This window comes from Notolabrus celidotus, chromosome 16 (genome assembly GCF_009762535.1).
Source record: "Notolabrus celidotus isolate fNotCel1 chromosome 16, fNotCel1.pri, whole genome shotgun sequence".
In the NCBI taxonomy this organism is placed as follows: domain Eukaryota; kingdom Metazoa; phylum Chordata; class Actinopteri; order Labriformes; family Labridae; genus Notolabrus; species Notolabrus celidotus.
The window spans coordinates 13,300,131-13,321,648 of record NC_048287.1 but is presented as its reverse complement, the minus strand read 5'-3'; the positions used below and the strand labels follow the sequence as shown (position 1 = coordinate 13,321,648).

At 39.4% G+C, this 21,518-nt stretch overlaps 1 protein-coding gene across 2 annotated transcripts in view; it reads left to right on the top strand.

Moving 5' to 3' along the window:
* The window catches only part of rims3 (regulating synaptic membrane exocytosis 3), a 45,477-nt gene extending 31,785 nt beyond the window's left edge, over positions 1-13,692 (top strand). For both annotated transcript variants that reach the window (XM_034704187.1, XM_034704186.1), the window contains exons 3-7: positions 8,050-8,191; positions 8,281-8,393; positions 9,050-9,151; positions 9,246-9,385; positions 10,531-13,692. In XM_034704187.1, coding sequence (XP_034560078.1) covers positions 8,050-8,191; positions 8,281-8,393; positions 9,050-9,151; positions 9,246-9,385; positions 10,531-10,743 — 710 coding nt within the window. In that variant the 3' untranslated portion in view covers positions 10,744-13,692. The remainder of the gene's footprint in view (positions 1-8,049; positions 8,192-8,280; positions 8,394-9,049; positions 9,152-9,245; positions 9,386-10,530) is intronic.
* The last annotated feature ends 7,826 nt before the right edge of the window (positions 13,693-21,518 follow it).

The window sequence follows — 21,518 nt, the reverse complement described above, 5'->3', positions numbered from 1 at the left end:
ACTAAACATGCATTGGAGGGTTAGTTTAATTTGTCATTTGTTCGGGGTTTGAACAATCTTCAAACATGCTTCTTCCATGTAATTGTTTGGGTCATCTTGCATCCTTGCCCATCGGCTGCAGAGTAAAGTAATCAAGAGGAAATTATGTCTGAATTAGATTACTCTTTTCCTCTTAGTAATTAACTGTCATTAGAGCAGATCCCATGTAGCACATTAACTCAGCAACAGACATCCTGCCACACATGAAGGTTTTTGATTTGAAGAAATAATTTCCGATGCAACATGGTGCTGAGAAAGGCTAATCACTTCACTTTGACCGGTCCCTGGCTATCGTCCTTGACTGAGCTGTTAATGTGATTCACACAGACACACAGGCATTGACAGTGAACACACACACAAAGACAACACAGGGGATTAGTTTTGTTTAACTCCAATGCATTATCATTAAAGACGAAGTAACACTTAGCATTCCAGCCTACACTTAACTCTGTGCCACATTTATCTGTTTTTGCACGCCCTGTTAGAGTTAAGTAACGTCTTCGAAAAGCAGATAAGTGGTTAAATTATAGAGAAAAGGGGTTTCACATGCTAGAAACACAACCCTAGTTCCAAAAAGCTGGGATGCTGTGTAAAATTTGATTTGTTGGAAAATCATTTAAAACCTACATTTAATTAAAGATGGGGGGGAAGACAACATGTCAACATGTTGAAGCTAAATCATTTTCAAAGGCATTGTCTTGATGGCAGCATGTGTTGCCCCAAAACCTGTATATTATGTTCATGCCAGGTGGTCCCTGTGCTCTTTAGAGCAGATGACGGGGTGTCCATGATTTCCAAAAAGAATGTCAAAATTTTGATCCCACAGGAAAGTATTCCACTGTGCTTTAGTCCATCTAAAGTGGGCAGAGGCCAAGAGAGGTCATCATATTATTACTGTGTATGATAACCTCTTTGCATAATATGGTTTTAACCTGCATGTGTGGATTCAGCAACAAACTATGTTCACAGACAAGAGTTTATGGAAGTGATTTTGAGCCCATGCTGTGATTTCCACTGCAGAGACATTTCAGCTTTTAAAGAGTTACATAAAGCTTTGCACGCAGATTATAGTTTGGTATACATACACAGTATAATTGTAAGTAATCTGTTTAACCAGCAGCTATTATCTTATGTAACTGTAAGTCGCATGAATTTGGTTCTAAATCAAAGATTCTAAATATAAACTCCCTCTTGTTACTTAAGCTTTTACCTTGAATCTTCCTTTTGTCCAAATTTAGCGTGGGTCTGGTGGTAAAGACACCACAACAGATCCCTCATCTCCAACACTGGTGCTTAGTTACTGTTGCTATGCATGGCGGATCGTTGCCGTCACCAGTGCATCCAATAGGCATGTCGGGGCAGCCGGGGAGTCTAAAAACAGCTTCCTATATTACAGCATATAATGAGAAAGGCTTCATCAGGGCTCTCTCCAAATGTCAGAGCCGCTTTAATGATCTGTTGAACACACACACACACACACACACACACACACACACACACACACACACACACACACACACACACACACACGGAGGAGATATAGTGTGAGTGTGCATGCAGTCACAGTGTGTGAGGTTCTTTTCTGCATTGCTGGCGTTTCCAGTAATCCCACCTTTCTTTACTTCCCTCTCTGTTATTAATTCTCCCCTCTGAAGCTTTTAATTCTCTCTATCCCTATCACTTCTGTCTTTCTTCCATCCTAATCTTCTTCCCTGTAACTTAAACTAGCCTTATCCTGATTATCACTCCTGGCTTGCACAAGTAGCTTCAACGAACATCTTGGTTTTTTACACACAAAGAAAGAAAGTTTTCAGTGAGAGATTGCTCCATGAGCTGCAGATTTCTGTCGTTGAATCTTCAGGGACGAGGCATTACTCATCACAGAGAAGCCAACAGGAGACTCTTCTAACAGCCTTGTAGCGCACAAAGACCAAGAAGCCCTTCACTCGAGCACAGTAAAGCACAACAGCTTATGTAATGTTGTTATTTTAGCTGCTCAAACGGCATATTCTGCATGTCAAGCTACCTCTAATGACGTCCTCCAGGATGTGTGTGCATTCGATGTTAACACTGAAAAACAAATTTAGTTTAACAGAGGGGGGAAAATGCTAAATAATTTAAATTGGATGAAGTGGGCTTAGGAGGTGAGAGCTGTGTGATGAAGATGGGCAGATGTCGAAGGCATAGAGAAAAAAATTTAAAGTGAAAGTAATTTGGGAACAGGATAAAAAACTTGTGCATGATTAGATTCTGTCTATCGGGAAAGAAGGAAGCCAGGATGAGGAAAAAGGCGGCATGCCAACAAAGAGACAGAGATGAAGATCAGCAATAAACACAAAGAAGAGTGTCAGGAGGTATGATTAAAAACCTTTAGGAGGAGAGGCAGAAGTGGCTTATGAGACCTGTGGAGAGGACAATACGAAGGGAAGAAAGACACACAGAGGCGATACATGCCGGCCGGGGCTCTTGGTGCAATGCAGACGGCATTGCCATGGAAACGGATGGAGGGAAAGCGCAGACAAGGAGGAGGAGGAGGAGGGGATTAAAGAGGAAGGAAGAGATCACTGGAGGAGAGGGCCTGTTTGGATGAGAGGGGAGGAGCAGGCTGGAAAATGAGTAACAAGTGGGGATATGAAGTTAAATGGACAGGTACCTGATGATCAAAGATGGGTTAGTGAAGATGTATGTAAACTTGGTATTTTGACAGACCGTTCGTTTAAAAGCTCCTTAGGTTTGATATTTCTATCTGAACTTTTGCCCTTTTACCAAGTCTGGTCCTTTTACTGTTGTATCAGTTAGTTTATTTAATTACCAATCTGTTTAATGTCAGTATTCATTGAAGATCTTATTTTATATTTTAGCTCTTATGTTTTACTTATGCCCGTTGCCTGTATTATTTAATGTATCCAACCCAGTTACCTCTAAATTGATAAATAAAGTAAATGAAGAGGTTCTTGATGGTTCAAAGATGAGTTTATAGTACAGATGTGCCACTTGTGTGCATAAACTGGGTATTAAAACTGGGTATAATATCATAATAGATACATTTCACCACCATGATACTGACACATTTGTCTAACTGGCTAAATATTAAATTGTTAATGGTCCTCGAATGACCAGCAGACTTATGTGGCTCACTTACAAGTCATGCAGAGTTCAGGTTACTTTAAACAGAGACTCTTTCATCCTAAAGTGAAATGTTGCCTCAATAGATCAATTAAAAAAAAGTGATGGGGATGAGCCTGTCGCCATGGCGCCAGTTGTCTCAGGTGGCATTGTCTGGGTCCAGATCCGAGGGCGGGGGTTGTCATGGCAGCAGGGGTGCATGGAGTTTGTCTGGGTGTGATACGCTGCAAACATACACACTGAACACACATACACACATTCTCACACTCACACACACACACACACACACACACACACACACACACTCACACACACACACACACACACACACACACACACACACACACACACACACACACACACACACACACACAGCCTGTTGGAAATAGTCTTCACCGCAGGATTAAAAATAGAAAGCAGCAGAAGCCAGCACCCCTCTCCTCATCTTCTGCACCCATGGGACCCCATCATTCTCATGTTCTTCTTCACCCTTTTCTCCTTAACAATTTCCTCATCTTCTCCCTTTATCCCTCTTTCTTACCCCCCCTCTCCTCTAATTTATACCCTTGCGTCTGCACCTTTGCACCCCTTACTATCGTGTTTTTTTTGTGTTAGCACTAAAATACAGATCATAACAGAAGCTAGAGCAAACGGACGTGAGTTAAAGAAGATTCTGACATTCACCAAAGTTTTCTCACCAAAGATTAAAATCTAATTACACTGAGAAGCACTTTTATATTTGAATGCAAAATTATTGAATATTTTTTTCCTTTATTTATCTTTTATATTATAATTGTTTTTTAATGTATTAGTGATTCAAATGTTTCCAACTTTTAAATCATGCAATATTTAGTCTCAATGGACTGACTGAAATGTTAAATTATGAAGCACTTGGACAAGAATATTTCATAATTAGATTAAAATCAGCTTTATTTGCCAGATGTGTGTGCAAATCCAAGTAATCTAACTACATTAAGCTTCACTTTTTATGTCTGCCTTTTAGCATGAATTAAATATTAAACTAATACGAACAAGCTTGCATGAGACAAAAGTATAGGCTACAATATATATTTAATAATACTTACATGTTGAACAGAAAACACTTCTTCACAATAATAATAACTTACCTTTACACATGGGCCTTAAACGACGAGTCCATCACTTGTTCACTTGTTTGACAGCAGCAGCTTGTAGAATAAATGTGTTATCAAATCATTTTCATTTTGAAAAAGAAAGGTTGAGATCAGGTCTGTCTTTTCTGCCTAGGTCGTTTTAAATATTTTAAAACTTGAGTAAATCTCTGCGTCTGTCGTGCATCCTTTTCTGATTATAGCATAGCACTTCAGATGACAGCCCTCTCTGAACGATAAGAAAATATCTGTTTTATATTCACTACTTGATCTACTAAATAAAAAGAATCAGCCTGTTCATCCCCTCCAGCTGCTCAGACCAACCTTTTCTTTTTGCTTATAGTCCTCTACTCATTCAGTTTTGATTTTTGCAGTCTAATGCCCTTATATGGCATTGAAGAGGCGTTTTTTTTTTATGTTATTGGGAAAAACTGACCAAGGCTTTAAATGTAGGAGGACATGCATCACAAATCTGCCTTATACTTCTCCTAAAAACCTTAAGAATTTAAAATTCAAGAAAAATCTTGAAGATACTGTTTAATGAGGCCAAATGTGAAGATTGACTGTCGTGGGTAATAATTCACTCTGCTGCAGTCAATATGTGAGATAAAAAGCCTTTAAATGCTGTATAGTTTAGGAGTTTAAGACAGGAGGTAAGGCCATGTTGTCATTAAAATGCCTTTTAGATTTAATAATGAGTAAATTTGACTTATTTTCTTTAAACATTTTTTTTTATTTTGATAGGCTGAACTTGTAGAAGTCACTGTAAATAAATGCTCACCTTTCTGAAACTAAAAGTCTGTCCAGCTTGCCTCTTCCTATATAATTGAGCTACCCTCTTCATCCTCTTGTTAAATCTCTTCTGCTTTGTTTGCTCTTTGTTTATTGCCATAGTGATGGTGATGATGCGGAGTGTCTTTAGTTGCCATGGCAATGAGATTAGCACCGGGAAGGATGCTTAATGAGCTTTGAGTTGCTCAGGCTAATGAAGTGGGACGGCTGTACCTGGGTGTGAGCTAAACCTGCAACAAACGATGGGCCGCTTGTTAAAAGTCGTCTCAGGTGGCTTCACTGCACCGCTCGACTATCTCAGTTCCTATAGAGGGGAGAAGAATGAGCTCCTACAGCAACCGCAGCTGCAGTGGTAATGAGCTGCATGAATTCAGCACTAAAGAATAGCTAATCCTCTTGTTGTTGGACCAGTTTACCCTCAGAGTGAAGTTCTTTAAAAAGGACACATCTCCAACCTCACCTCATTCACACAGCAAACTTTTTCACTGACGCTCAGGTTAGGAAGCTCAAATTTTGTTACAATAGACCCATTTACACTGTGCACAATATTAACAACCACTTGAGCTAAACTGTCCTGCCTTTTACCTGCTGCATTCACACATTGGTTCAGACGACTCTACATGGAACATTTACCAAGGGGCTGGCAGGCAAAAGGTCAAGATAAAGTTATGTGAACAGATTTGGCTGTGACTATAACACATAGGTATACATACAAATTGTTTTCATGTCACTGCTTGTCAGTTTATACAAATTTGAACGACGGTTGCCAGAGGGACATCTGGCCATATTTCCGACAAACTGAGCATATTTTACAAACTATCAGACAACAGCTAATGTTAGCATTAAATATGTGATACAACTAAGCAGCTAGGAAGTAGCTGAATGCTAATTTTAAAATTTGTTGTAAGACAAGATGATATGAAAGGCGTAAACTCCTGTGTAATGGTGATTAGCAAGAAAGTGGTCACATGCTTACATTAGCTTTTGCCAGGTGGTAGCTTAAGAGGTATCAAATATGTTTGTTTGTTTTTTTTTTATCAATGCTTTTGACATGCTTTTTCTATTGTTTTGTAGATAATTTTCAAAGGATAACATTATCACTCAGCCGCTTTTAAGCCAACAGTAATATTAGCAATGAAGTTGCTACATGCTAATTCTAGCAGTTATCTAACATTGGCTTACAGGTCTTAAAATACGTTTTCCCCTAAAAATCAAACAGGTGTCTCTTCAGAATTGTATTTTCCGTTACTTTTTCAACCGTTTATGCCAAGGAGGCTGTAAAATAATTACTATTGTTAGAAGTTCAAAATTTACTGAACTTAAAACCTGGAAGTCAGCAGTTCAACAATATTTGAGCTTTCCATCCTGAGGCTGATATCAGAGCAATATGGCTACTGTTTGAACATGCACATTTTCATATTGCAAGATTGGGAAAAAAAGTGCCAACCCTCAAAGTGCCTGTTAAAGTAAAGTCACACAGTCCAGTGTTAGACTTTGTAGAGGCCTTTTATAAAGCAAGCTTTGCTGACACAACTACTCACAGTGGCAGCTCTTGCATCCCTCCTTCTGCCTGACTGAAGCATCACCCTGAAGCCTAGACCGCTCACATGCAGATGCTGTGTGAGTGAGAGTGTAAATGTTGCACGAAGGTGTGAATGTACAGACACTACTGCTGTCTACGGTCAGCATGACATTTGTGTACGAGTGTGTGCACGTGTCTCTGTGGATTATTGTGTAGAACAGCTTTGTTTTGTTATATTGCTTTATTATTTACACCTTTGGACCTCGAGGGAGATGGAAGTGTTTCTTTTTTAATTTTGTAGCTCTTTCTCTTACATGTCTTTTGCACTTTGACTGCCAGCATTGAACCTTTGATGGTTTGATAAAATCTACATAGAACAATCTAAACGCAAACATACAGTTATGTCTGATCCCTGAGTGATTAATGCACAAAAAATGATGGCTGCAAACAGGGGAAACAAAGTGGATAAGGAAATGGTGGTCTTGCAAAACTACACAAGCGTAAAACCTTACACATCATATCCTGAGACCGAATCACTTTGATTGTCCCCGTGCCAACTCAGAACCCAGAGTGTTGAGCTGCGCAGAGATTCAGTGTGTCATTACAGGGGATGATGCCCTGAAAGCCTCTCCTGGCGTTAGCGGCACCTCAGCTCGCTCTTGTTCGCCTAGCGTCAGCAGAGCAGTAAAGCTACACACATACATACAAAAACACATTCCCCCTCTCTAACAGCTCTGTATCCTTTCTGCCTTTCTGTTGAGCCACTCACAGCAAACCTCAAGCTGCCAATTTGTTTAGTTTCTACTTCACAAGTCAGGCTCAGTCCCCCCAGGCTCTAATCGTCTTGCCCCCTGCTCAAAGCCGCCTTTTGAAAATGGGCTTTATGTGTTTAAAATGGCCCATCGTAATACCTGCGAACGGGGAGATTTCACTGCAACAGTGCAGGGATGTCCCAGTGGAAATTAGGTGAGATTGCTTTCTCGCCTGAGTGAACCTGCTTCAAAATAAATAGTGAAGTGAGTGTTCTCTCAAAGCTAACCTGCATAGTTTCCCATTCTAGTGAGGGTGTTTTCAAAAAGCATTGTGGGTATTTCTTGAACAGGCGGTCTCCTTAACTGTGACGGATACAACCATCCTGTCAGTTTCAGGTGTTTTTTAAATACACTTTGGAAACTAAAAAGCATTTGGGAATCTGTGAGAACTTTTAATCCTCGCCCAAGGAAACATTGACTTTTATAGAACAATTTAGGTCAGGGTTCAGAGTTTTTCCCTGCGAAGGCAGCACACCCTCAGTAAAAGGTTTATCACGCAGGTACAGATCCTGTGTAATACCTGACTTCCTTATTAGACAGCTCCCTCTGATTATTATGCTTAGTGGATTATCCCACTGAAATAAGGACACTTAGTGAAGGAGCCATGACCTCTCTGTGTGTCTTCCAGACGGCGGGACGAAGAAGCTCCGCAGCACCATCCGGAGGAGCACAGAGACAGGCATTGCTGTGGAGATGAGGAACAGAGTGACACGGCAGGGCAGCAAAGACTCAACTGACGGCAGCACCAACTCAAACAGCTCTGATGGAACGTGAGTGTCCGACCACTGGTTGTTCATCCATGCATCCATATACCGTATAAATCCATCACACAGTTATTTTTCTACGTCTTCTCTTTCAGGTTTGTCTTCCCTACCACACGCCTCGGGCCTGAGAGTCAGTTCAGTGACTTTCTGGATGGACTAGGCCCCGCTCAGATCGTCGGCCGGCAAACACTAGCTACACCCCCCATGGGTAAGATTGGATGAAGAGGTCCATCCACACATTTTTCACTATTTCATTAAATCACATTCTCATTCAGTATACATGATTCCTTCTGAGATTTCAAGACATATGTTGAACATATTTCGGAACAAGATTTAGTTGCAAAACAGCAGATCACACACTGAAAACCCATTGTTGCCATAACTCAGTTGGCCACAGTGAGATGGTTGTTCTGATATGGAGAATTTATAGTTAATAGAAGCTTTAGTTTAAGAATATTGAGTTGCTGATAAATTATGGGATGACAGAGAATCAAATATTTAAAAAAAAATCTACATTCATATACCAACCAACAAACTGTTTTACGCACAGCAGAATCTAAAAATACAGCAAAAAAAATGAGCGTATTCACTCAGCAGGGGAGATGTTATTCTTGCATGAGGTATAAATCTTTCATGGAAAGGTCATTGCTTGTGCAGAACAGCTGAACATAGCACTGTGCTCCACCAAACCTGGTACTGAAGACAGACTCACAGCTCTCTGTCGCCCTCTGGAGTCAGATATGAGCTATTGCAATCAAAGCTTACAGCAAAACCTATTTTACTGAGCATTGCAGATTGAGAATTAATTTTGGTTCTGATTATAGAGATTTGCATTGGGTGCTTAGAGTTTTTTTCTTTCTATAGGGGATGTCAATGTAGGCATGGTGGACAGAGGAGGCCAGCTGGAGGTGGAAGTCAACCAGGCCAGAGGGTTGATGGCAAAACCGGGCTCCAAGAACATACCAAGTACTACTTAATTGATTTATAACAAGCTCATTTCTCTATCTGTTTAGCTCTGTAGGACTGTCACTGAATTATTTTTCTGTTTCTCCATCTGCAGCGACCTACGTGAAGGTGTATGTGCTGGAGAATGGCGTGTGCTTGGCCAAGAAGAAAACCAAAGTAGTAAAGAAGAATCTGGACCCCACCTACCAGCAGGCTCTGTTGTTTGATGAGAGTCCTCAGGGCAAAGTTCTACAGGTATTCTTTCCTTGTGGGAACCATTTTTTCATTAAACTCATTTCAATCATTAGAAGTTAAAGCTACTGTAGGGAATTTTAAGTTGGCTTTGAAACAGTCTGAAATGAATGCCGATGTGTCTTTATGGCCTACGAAAGCTGCAAGACCATCAGCAATAGGATTGATTCATTATTTATAGTTGTTATTGATGCTTAAACTACAGCCAGGAGGCATGGGTCGGATAGTCAATGTCTATGATATGTTTAATTGTTTGAAAAAAGCATGCTGACATTTTTTGCTTACAAAACACTACTTTAATCTCTTGGATACGATCTGCAAAGAGAGGAGCGGTACAACTTTGTCCAGAGGGGGTGCCAAATTCAACACTAACCGAATTATCCTCCCATGAGGTTTAAAATGTTCTTTCCATGTGTTAAATCTTCTTCTAGCACCACTCAGAGAATTTAAAATGTTGTCATACATAAACCTACTAGGTAGAAGAATTTAGTCGTAATGTTATTATATTTCTTTTGCCGGTTTATTTATTTATTTATTCCAAGATAGTTAGCCGCTTTCTAGAAATGTGTGAAAAATAGGAATCTGCATTTAATGCAAGTGGAATTGGACAACTTGGCGATCTTTACTTGCATTACTTTTAAAGTCTGTTTATTTTTTATATTAAAGGCTTAGAGTAAATTTCAATTAAAAAAATTTGTATGGGAATATATGTTTCTTAACAATATTTGGTTTTTTTTATAGACAGTATTTCATGTATATTTGCCTCAGAGTTCAACCAAATAGTTTGATAATTAACCGGAATAGGAATAAGCAGAGCTTGGCTTATTTTTTTATGGTTCGGGTTAGGCGTGAAGGCCACTGACAAATACTGTGGGTTAGGGTTAAGCAAGAACCCCAAGTGGTTCGGGTTAGACGTGAAGGCCACTGACAAATACTGTGGGTTAGGGTTAAGCAAGAACCCTGAGTGGTTCGGGGTAGACGTGAAGGCCACTGACAAATACTGTGGGTTAGGGTTTTTTTTTACATCCCACCCATTTAATACCAGTAAAAATAATCCAATAAATACAGAAAGCTGCCAAGTGAAATGACCAAAATATCTTCCCGTACTTCAAGAATACATATGTATATCTGTTCTTCCCCTTCTGTAGGTAATAGTGTGGGGAGATTACGGGCGTATGGACCACAAGTGCTTCATGGGAATGGCCCAGATCCTTCTGGAGGACTTGGACCTGTCTGCCACAGTCAGCGGCTGGTACAAGCTGTTCCCTACCTCCTCTCTGGCAGACCCCAGCATCGGACCCCTCACCAGACGCCTCTCTCAGTCCTCCCTGGAGAGCGCCACCAGCCCTTCTTGCACCTAAACACCTAGTAGACACCCACATGCAGGGGCGCGCAGGCCGAGTCATGCAGACATGGACACACGTACTGTAAATACACAACGACTGTATTTGAAGTGCAGAACAGGTAGGCATACACATAGAAAACATACACCCGTATGTGCAGGAAGACACATCTCAGAATACTTTACTGGACATTACTCACATATTCTCACTCACAGATCAGTGTTTTCAGTTTGGAGTCAATCAAACTTGAAGTAGACATACTTTTCCAGAACATGTAGCATTTTCCACCCTCCTATTTTATCATTTACTGCCATGAAACAGCGATCATCCGGGTGCCATACTCTACATTCTAATGGCACCAGATTTCCGTCACATGACTCATCCCAGGGCCGTCCTGATGCCAGTTTCTAAACTCTCTATGCCAAACTAAGAAAAAACTTTATTTTTTAAAACCAAAGCAATTGTTATTGTTGTTATTCTAACTATGAGTAGTAAGTGAAGTAGTATACAATATAAAGTATGGATATGTAGCAGAGTCAATGACTTAGATGTAATGCAAAAAAGAAGATACATTCTACACACATGGGCTGAGAGCTGAGATAGGACAAACACATAAACATACCCGGGCCACAGGCTCGGATAGTCACATAATGGCCATTATGTGAGGTAGCAACACTGCTATTCTATAATTTCCACAGGGCAGAGTTTATATATAGATATACATAAATATATATATGAGATAGTTAAAACTTATTTGTGTTTATGTATGTATCGGCTGCATTCTGCATGTTTGCTTGCAACCCTTGTAGAGACATTTTAAAGTGCTTCAATCTTTTTATTTAGCTTGCCTTGACTGAAGTGACAGGAGTGTAGTGCCACTTTATTTTGAGAAAGGAGCACTGACTGCAGTTAGGGAGAAAGATTGGGGCTTTAACAACAGGAAGAGCGCTATCATCTCCATCTGCAAAAAGATGACAGCAAATCATTCAGCCGCCCAACCGTGAGCCGATCAACATATTTCTGATCCTGCTTTTATCGTTCGATAATAAAGGACTGCTTTACCACACAAAGGAAGTCTGGGAGAAGAGTCCAGCTCTTATCTGGGGTTCTTCTGTTCCACATACAGGGGGTGCCACAGTCTCACTCTCTCTAAATACCAGCACGTAGACTTTTTTCAATTTCCTGCTGACTCCCACTTTGATGTACTTTTTCTTTTTCTTCGTATTTGATGAATCTGGTCTGATGGGATCACAGGCAATCACAACTACAACCTTTAACACCCCTACTTCCTTCGTTGTCACACTTTTCTTGTTACACTGACTGTAACTACGCCCTGTTGTAAATGGGTGAACATGTATTTGATTCTAGACTAGTTTTTCCTCTTTAATATCCGACTATAAACACCAGTGTTACTTTGCTAGCGGGCTGATTGTTAGCCTGTCATGTTGTTTTGGGTGCAATATGTCACCCATCATATTTCCTGTCAGGCAGTGTTAAGATGGCACTTTACTGTAAAATATGTATCATGTCTAAATATTACAAACATGCAGTGTCTGAACACCTGTTTATTTATTTATTTTTACTTGTACTAGTTGCACTGCAGTGTGTACCTCTGGATCTTTCTATTGAGTGCCAGCATGAAAATGTAACCTGGGTGTATCTTTCAATTGAAGTGTAAGGGCCCATTTAAACAGCATACAGTTCTGCAATTGATTCAAATTTTAATCTGAGCAGTCATGATATTCATTTATTTCAGAGAAGGTATAACATTTTATGGTGTAAGCTGAGTAAAAACGTATGTGCCAGGATGCTAATTTCAGTCAGATTCAGTTGTTCTTCAAAATGTTTGCCTTTAGGATGACTTCATTGTTCCAAAAACAAATTACCTACCATTTGAAAAAAAAGTCAAAGTCAACTAAAACCATAATTTTGTGATCATTTGAAGCTTTTACTGATATTTTAAAACACAAAAAGGTAAGATGGACCTGTCAGCTGTTCATGTAAAATGAAGTCTTGATTGAAAGATGAATCTAAGCTACCAGTGTTACATGTTTTCTTAAAGATGAAAACTTCTGTTTTGAATCCATCTTGAGGCCAACACCAAACTCCTCTGTGGTTAGAGGTGCTAAAGACTATTGTGTTGCAGTAGTTTGAGGAAACTAAAGGCTATTTGAAGCTTGTTTTTTCTTTTCTTACAAGCTCACCTTTGCTTGTATCACCACCATATGTTCTGTTGTCCACTTCAAGCTGTCTGTGTAGTTTGTTTCTATCTTCTTTCTGCAAAAAAGGGAAACATGTTGTCTTTACAGCACCTAAGACCAACAGAATTCACACTTCAGCGCTCTTTGAACTTTGGATAAAGGGATCCCTGGCATTCTTGAATTTTTTGGGGAGGAGGATCATTATTTTTTTTAAAAACCTCCCATCATGTATACAAAACAACCCTGTGTGGAACCATCAAGTTGTTGGTTCCTGTTTATTTTTATTTTCCGGAGCTATTCCTTGCTGGATCTGTAACTGTATGGTCATGTATATGAAGTAATTTAACGTACTTTATTAATTTGTATCTGTTTTTGTGGAAAGCTGGCATGATGTAAAAATAAGGACTTATACTCTTGATATTTGCACACATCCTCTTCAGTGATCGCCTTTTATGATGACAAAAACAGCTTGGTTAATGAGAGAGAGAAAAGATACTGACAGAGCGTAAAACTCAAAAAAGTTACCTATAGCCACTGTTAGACTTGAATGTTCTCAGTAACTCTTTAAAAAACAGTTTATAATATAATAATGTTCCATGTTATATCTAAAATTTCAGAGCTAATATGAGTCTGTGTGAGTCCTTTTGAGTTTTACCCTAAACATTACCAGTTGACTGAATGTTAAGAATGAGTAATGCAGAAAGATGTAGAATAGTCCTATAACAGTGTTTAAAATGAAAGTAGAAAGCGTTTACCAAATTTTGATTCCTGCAACCAAAAGAAGTTTTATCAATTGTTATATATATATATATATATATATATATATATATATATATATATATATATATATATATATATATATATATATATATATATTCTTTCTTAAAAGTGTAGTTCAGGTGTGCATCATTTCATGAGGTGCATTCATTGTACTGCAAGATGCACAAGAACAACAAGTAGCAGACCACAAAGAAGAAGATTTAAAAGTGTAGATATTTTGTTAAAAAGCAACTTTAAAACATAAGTTTTAAAACGCAGTGAAGAGAATCGAGGGTTCGGGGTTTTTAGGACATTTATTGTTTATTCTTTCATTATAGCATTTAGCCTTAGGTTTAGAAGAGTTTATTGTTGTATCACATGATTAAGAAGCATTGTCTCATGGTCATTTTATTTATTTTGGTTATACAGACTCAACAGTTTAAAGCAAGTTGAAAAGCAGGTTAAAAAATGGCAGGGCAAACTGTAGCGGGTTTACAGTGAGTCGTAATAGCCAAATCATCGACACTTCAGAGGAGTTGATTGAAAACTTTGGAGCCCCTGAAGTCCCATTACGTGACAATCTTTATCTTGCGCGCACCAGAAAAGTATCTTGTGGGAACAGGTTTTATAGTGTGTGCATGAAATGATTATCTTGTGCACTCAAGATTATAGCTGCTTCCCATATGATAACAATCTTGTATGCACAAGAAAGTTGTCATATGGGAATAAGCTATTATCTTGTATACACAGAAATGATCTTGTGGGAACAAGTTATTATTATTATATTGTTTGCATAACATAATTATATTGTGTGCACATTAGTTATTTTGTGAGTACAAGCCATTATCTTGTGCGCAAAAGATAACAATCTTGTGGGAATAAGTTGTTAAATTGTTTGTACAACAAGATCGAGATCTTGTGAGAGTAATTTAGTGTACAAAAGATAAATTGGAAAACAAGATAATTGTCTTGTGGGATTAAGTTACTATATTTTACACTTAAGCATCGATAAGTATCTTGCCCTAACAAGATTGTTATCTTGTGGGAACAAGATATTGTGTGCAAATAAGCTATAATCTTGTGTGTGCAAGAAAAGTGGGAAAACAAGATAATTATGTTGTGGGAGTAAGTTATATATTATGTGTGCACAAGATATGTTTTCTCTGGGAAAAGAAGATAATTGTCTTGTTGGGCCAAGATAAAGAATCATGACCTTAAGAGACTTCAGGTTCTCTGTCAAAAGCAGCACGCTGCACATAGAGCTTGTTAAACAGTGTTTCAGATAGTATAAGCTTAAGTTCAACGTTGCTTAGCTGCAGTTTCAGTGTAAAGGCGATGAATGATTACACTGAATGCTTGGGAATGTAAACCCATTCGCCTGCTTGCTTCCCTGTAATAGCCACCCTGAGCATTCTCTGACTTATTGTGCGCAGAACTTTTGTAATGTACCTTCAATCAAACTGAGTGGTTTCTTGAGCGCATTGTTGAAAATGTATTTTATTTTTGTAAGGAGAAAGGTATTATTCAGAGGAGGAGGAAGAGGAGGGAGAGGCGGTGTGTACACAGCCTGCCTTGAGAATTTGGCAACAAATATGAGGGCTTGTTCAGTTTACAATGGCCTTATTTTGTGTAGGAGACATTGCTTCACTATTGTAGCACACAACTGAAAGTTTTGACAAATGTATTTTGCTTGAACTATTGTACTGAAGTTATATATGTGTATATGTATAGTTTTATGAATGTATTTCTTAATCCTTACACCAGGACTGAGTGTAAATTTTTTTGTTATCTTGTTTGCTATATTGTCTCTTTGAAGACTTTCCAGGGACCCTTGCCTGCGTTAGCTCAGGCAGCCCGCTACTTTAATCGTACTGTATTGTATGTCTTATTCTTTGTGTGTCTGTTTAAAAGAACAGCTCTGTGGTTGATACAAGCATGAACTCTTGTCTGGCGAAATGCATTTTTATTTATTGAAATCGCCATGATGGGGTTTCAAACAGAAAGGATTGCTCCCCCCCTGCACAGATTTAACTCTTAGTGATCTGACGGAGTTGCTATGATTTTTGTATTTTGAACTAGCCAGTGTTTGCAGCATGGTTACACTGATGATTTCCTTGTATTTAATCTTTATGATGGATGATTATGATGCTAAAACCTGTAATTACAAGTGATGAGAAAGTCAATTAGACCCAGTACAAAGGGGAAATTGTCAAAAATGCTGTATCTTAAAGTAGCATGAACTCAGACTTCCGCTTTTGAAATACTTCTGCTGGCAATAACAATTAGCTGTAGCGCCCACTGATGCTGGGACTGTCATTTTAGCCTTGGCCTCCGTTTCATTCATAAAGTTGGGGCAATTAACAATGAGAGATAACAAGTTAAATCTCATTTTCAAGCACTAGAAGCTCTGCATCAACAGAGCATGTATTGCATTGTGAAAATCTGCTGTTATACGACAGACCCCAGGAGCAACAAATGTTTATTTCTTAGATTTTCTTTGACTTTCCTTTTCCAATGAAGCATGCGGTCCATATTTCTGTTTACAAATGTAGCAGCTGACGGCAAGAACAAAAACAGAAATTCAGAGCTGAGGGGCCACTCAGAGTTTTTATGCTGCTGAATATGCCAGTTTGTCTTCATCCACATCTATAAATGTCTGTAGTCACAGCACAAAATTCCTGAGTAGCCATCCTGTCCTTTTAGCTGTCTGTCAGACCATTATTAGGCCACTTGTAGCTTCACTGTTTAAAGACAACCCTTATTTTATCAAGCCCAGCAAAGCACAAACCTCACAAAAACAACCTGAGCTAATGGCTGGATAGGGATCCTCAAAATACATCAAAGAAAATCTTTGCACATATACTACTGTAGATTCAAATCTTGGAAAAAAACAAGAAGTTGCATAGGGGCCTGAACACATTTGACTCAGTTCAATTAGTTTGCTGGAGCTGGTAGATGAGTGGTTGTCTTCTCTAAAATCGGCCTTAACCTTTCCACCGAGCAGTGTTCACAAAGTACGTACTAAAGGGCAAAGCATAGCAGACTGTCTTAATGAGAGGGTGTAATTTATGGCAAAGAGGATAAAAAGGGAGCTGTAATTTTATACCTGTGCTTTGTAAATGTTTTCTATGTGCAGTATTTGATAATGTAAAACTGGTATTTTTGTGGTTTGTACGCTGCAGAATTGATTACTTAAGGTGCACGTAGTTTTGTAAGAAAATAGAACCAAACCAAGGAAAAAAAAAACAAAAAAAAACAGAACAATTTGGGATTCAGAAGCCTGTATTTGCATGCCCTTTGACATCTGGACGCAAAGTCAATAAAGTTTATTCGAATCACTTACAATTGTCTCATGTTTACTTTAACCTCACCTTTCACATAATGTCTAACTGAATGTCTTTGTATTGCTCTGAATCTTCTCTCTTAGCCACTTGAGGGCAGCAGAAATAGTCTTTAAACACCAAGTTACATTCTGTGTGTACATACTTTTCAGTGGCTAACTTGTATCCTGTTTAGTTGGAGATACAAGACAGTTTTAGAGATGATCTAGAGAGTTCGCTCTGACATCTAATACATTTTCCCACCCTTGTTTTTGTTCTAGACTCATTTCTGTGTCAGAAAATGAGACACTAAATACTGGAATACGTTCACCAATGGTGCCTGTTTCGACCATATAAAATGTATGGTTGTGACCATAGCTGGCTATTGTAGAGCCATGCAAGCAAATGGAAACAGCATTACTATGGGTTTCTCATCAGAAAAAGGAGTTTTTACGGAGCTTTGTAGAACGGAGAACTGCTGAGTGATGATTGGTTCACCCAAAGAGAGACTCATATTAAAAAAAAAAAAGTCACATTATCCACTGAAGTTACAAAAGAAAGTTCATTATACAGGGTTCCCACACATCCTGGAAAACCTGGAAAACAGTTGACCAGTTTTCCAGTACTGGAAAACACCTGGAAAATGGGAGAAAAAGTAAAATGTCCTGGAAAATCACATATAGTCCTGGAAAATTATTCCAACATGGCTGTGTGCCTGACCCGATTAACAAAACACATCCCCATTCACTGAATGTTGAGTGCACGCTGTGCTGGAAAAGACAGCGACACTGCACAACTTTTTTCACATCTTTTCTCCTTCACTTCATAATCATGCATTCACAGAAAACGGGGGTATATTGTTTATGTTTTATGGTACATTAACCTTGTAGAGTGCTCTTTTGATTCAAAGAGTCTTATATTTAAGTTATAGTGTGACCAGTGGAGTCGGGCAGAGAGCTTGGGGGTGCCTCACAACTTTCTCTGCAGGCTGAGACCTCAATTACCGTACTCTAGCTCAGTTGTTCTCAAAGTGGGGTCCTGGGACCCCTGGGGGTCCGTGAACCATAACGTGGGGGTCCGTGAAATAATTTGAATACATTTCTAATAAATTATAAAATTGTGCTGTGTCATTACAAAACAGCATACACACCATTGTTATGATACCATTTGGTGGCTCGAAGGGATATGTGAGTCTTGCTACTGTTAATGTTCTGAAAGCGTTTAAGATCAATTACTTGAAAAGTATAAATGCTGTCATGTTGAGTCCACAAGGAATGAAATGACCCTCTGTTTTAAAGTATACAAGTGGTATTTACTTGATTCAAATTGAAGTGTTATCTGTTTATCACTATGGAACAAGTCTGAAGTATTTACATTGATACGTTTTACAATACAAATAGTTCCAAGGTCATCTAAGAGTGCAAATGGTAGTAAGAATGTGCTTTAGTTCGGCTCTTTTCAGAGAGCCAGCTCTTTCGACTCCCGAACGGCTCTTAATTTAGGATCTTTTGTAGCCAAATATTTTACCTTAACTTTGCAAATACTATTGGTTTGTGTGTTGAAAACCCTTTTATGTACGGTGTTTTTATGAGAAGCCTTATACTTGCCCAAGTTTGTGCATTTATTCTGTTACAAAACCATTCTTACCCTAGGGTAAGATTAGGGTTAGGGTTAGGATTAAGGTTGTGATTAGGGTAAGGGTTATGGTTGTGATTAGGGTTAGGGTTAGGATTAGGGTTGTGATTAGGGTAAGGGTTATGGTTGTGATTAGGGTTAGGGTTGTGATTAGGGTAAGGGTTAGGGTTAGGGTTAGGGTTAGGATTAGGGATATGATTAGTGTTAGGGATAGTGTTACGATTAGGGTTAGGGTTAGGATTAGAATTAGGGTTAGGGTTTTGATTAGGGTTAAGGTAAGAATAGGATTAGGGTTAGGGTTATGATTAGGGTTAGGGTTAGGGTTAGGGTTGTGATTAGGGTTAGGGTTATGATTAGGGTTAGGATTAGGATTGTGATTAGGGTTAGGGTTAGGGTTGTGATTAGGGTTAGGGTAAGGGTTATGATTAGGGTTAGGGTTAGGGTTGTGATTAGGGTTAGGGTAAGGGTTATGATTAGGGTTAGGGTTGTGATTAGGGTTAGGGTTAGGGTTATGATTAGGGTTAGGGTTATGATTAGGGTTAGGGTTGTGATTAGGGTTAGGGTTAGGGTTGTGATAAGGGTTAGGGTTAGGGTTGTGGTTAGGATTAGGGTTAGGGTTAGGGTTAGAATTAGGGTTAGGGTTAGGATTTGGGTTAGGATTAGGTTTAGGGTTATGATTAGGGTTAGGGTTGTGATTAGGATTAGGGTCTTATTAGGGTTAGGGTTAGGGTTTTATTAGCGTTAGGGTCAGGATTAGGGTTAGGGTTAAGGTTAGGATAAGGGTTAGGGTTAGGGTTGTGATTAGGGTCAGGGTTACGATTAGGGTTAGGGTTAGGGTTAGGATTAGGGTTAGGGTTAGGATTTGGGTTACGATTAGGTTTAGGGTTATGATTAGGGTTGGGGTTGTGATTAGGGTTAGGGTCTTATTAGGGTTAGGGTTTTATTAGCGTGAGGGTCAGGATTAGGGTTAGGGTTAGGGTTAGGGTTCTGACTAGGGTTAGAGTTCTGATTAGGGTTTGGGTCAGGATTAGGGTTAGGGTTCTGACTAGGGTTAGAGTTCTGATTAGGGTTTGGGTCATGGTTAGGTATGGATAAGGGTTAGGGTTTTATTAGGGTTAGGGTTAGGGTTAGGGTTTGGGTTAGGATTAGGGTTAGACCAGGCCTAAACTTAAGACAACAGAACCAAACTCATGCAAACAGAACCACAACCAAACTCAAGGGACCCCAACCAGAACCAAACCAGAACCGAACCAGAACAGAACAAGAACGAAACCGAACCAGAACCGTATCAGAACCGTGCCAGAACCGAACCAGAACTGAACCAGAACTTGAACAGAACTGAACCAGAACCGAACCAGAACCGAACCAAACCAGGACCGAATCAGAACCGAACCAGAACCGAACCAGAACCGAACCGTACCAGAACCGTACCAGAACCATACCAGACCTGAACCAGAACCGAACTAGAAATTAACCAGATCCGAACCAGAACCGAACCGTACCAGAACTGAACCATAACCGAACCAGAACCGAACCCAACCGTGCCAGAACCGTACCAGAACCGAACTAGAACCGAACCAGAAACAGAACCGTACCAGAACCGAAACCGAACCGAACCAGAACCAAACTCAAGTAAACAGAACCAAACTCAAGCAAACAGAACCAGAACCAAACTCATGCAAACAGAACCAGAACCAAACTCAAGCAAACAGAACCAGAACCAAACTTGAGCAAACATTATTAATGTCCTCAGGTTGGCATTGAGAAAAATCCGATGCCTCAGCTCGGATGGGCTGATCCGATTTCTCCTCTTAGTGAGTATTTGCCCAGTCTTCAAGAAGACTCTCTCTGAAGGAACAGATGAAGCCAGGATACACAGCCTCCCCTCCATCACCTGTATCCTATATCCTCACATGTGACTGGGCGCATGGCCACCATGCTGACCAATCAAAACAAGGTTCTGCTGTGAGCACAGCTCGGGCTGAGCACTGTGAGGGCTAAGCAGCGAAAGGAAAAAAATGGGAGTCGGCTCTCTCTCGATGCGAGCCGGCTCTTCTGATTCACTATAAAGCATCAACTCTCAGAGCTTTTGATCATGACACATCACTAATGTGCTTAATCTGTGTTACAATTATGAGGGTGCCTTGGACAATTTTCTCACCTGTAAGGGGTCCCTGGCTCCAAAAAGTTTCAGAACCCCTGCTCTAGCTAGTAGGAGTGCAAACTCCCGATAGTGAAAACAAACGGAACAAAAAGAGCAACACAGCTGCACAGAAACTCCACGTTGTAGACATCACTGATCATAATAGACATCGCCATGCAGGAAGACAGTTTACATTTTTTTTTAAATCTCTGAGAGATCTTCAAATACAGAGTGTGTCTTTACACCGGTGCGATTTTTTCAGAGTTTATGGTAACTCAAATAAAAAAATGTGACATTTGCTTTGTTTTATATCGACCACTTAGCAGGATGAATATCATGATGAAGCAGGTATATTTTGAGTTTCAGTTGAGTTGAGAAACATTTGTGGCCATTTTTGTCATTCAGTTCTATTTAGGTCAGTAATGCACTGATCCTCTGATCATTATTATTATTTAATTATTTCAGTAAGGCAGCTTCCTGATTCCTTTGCAGGCTCTTTTGTTTTTTTTCTTAGCTCATTTTATATTTTTTGAGAAAAGAGAAAGCGGAGATGTTGCCCATCATTGTTACTTGGTTGCACTAATAAAGTGAAGTGCTGTACATCTGTGGTTGCATTATTCTATTATCAATTTGCCATAATTTTTAAGTATGTAAGAGATGATTTCATTGATAGCCATAGACTACATGTCTTTCAATGTAGACTTCCACTGAGAGGAACATATTAGACTATTTAGG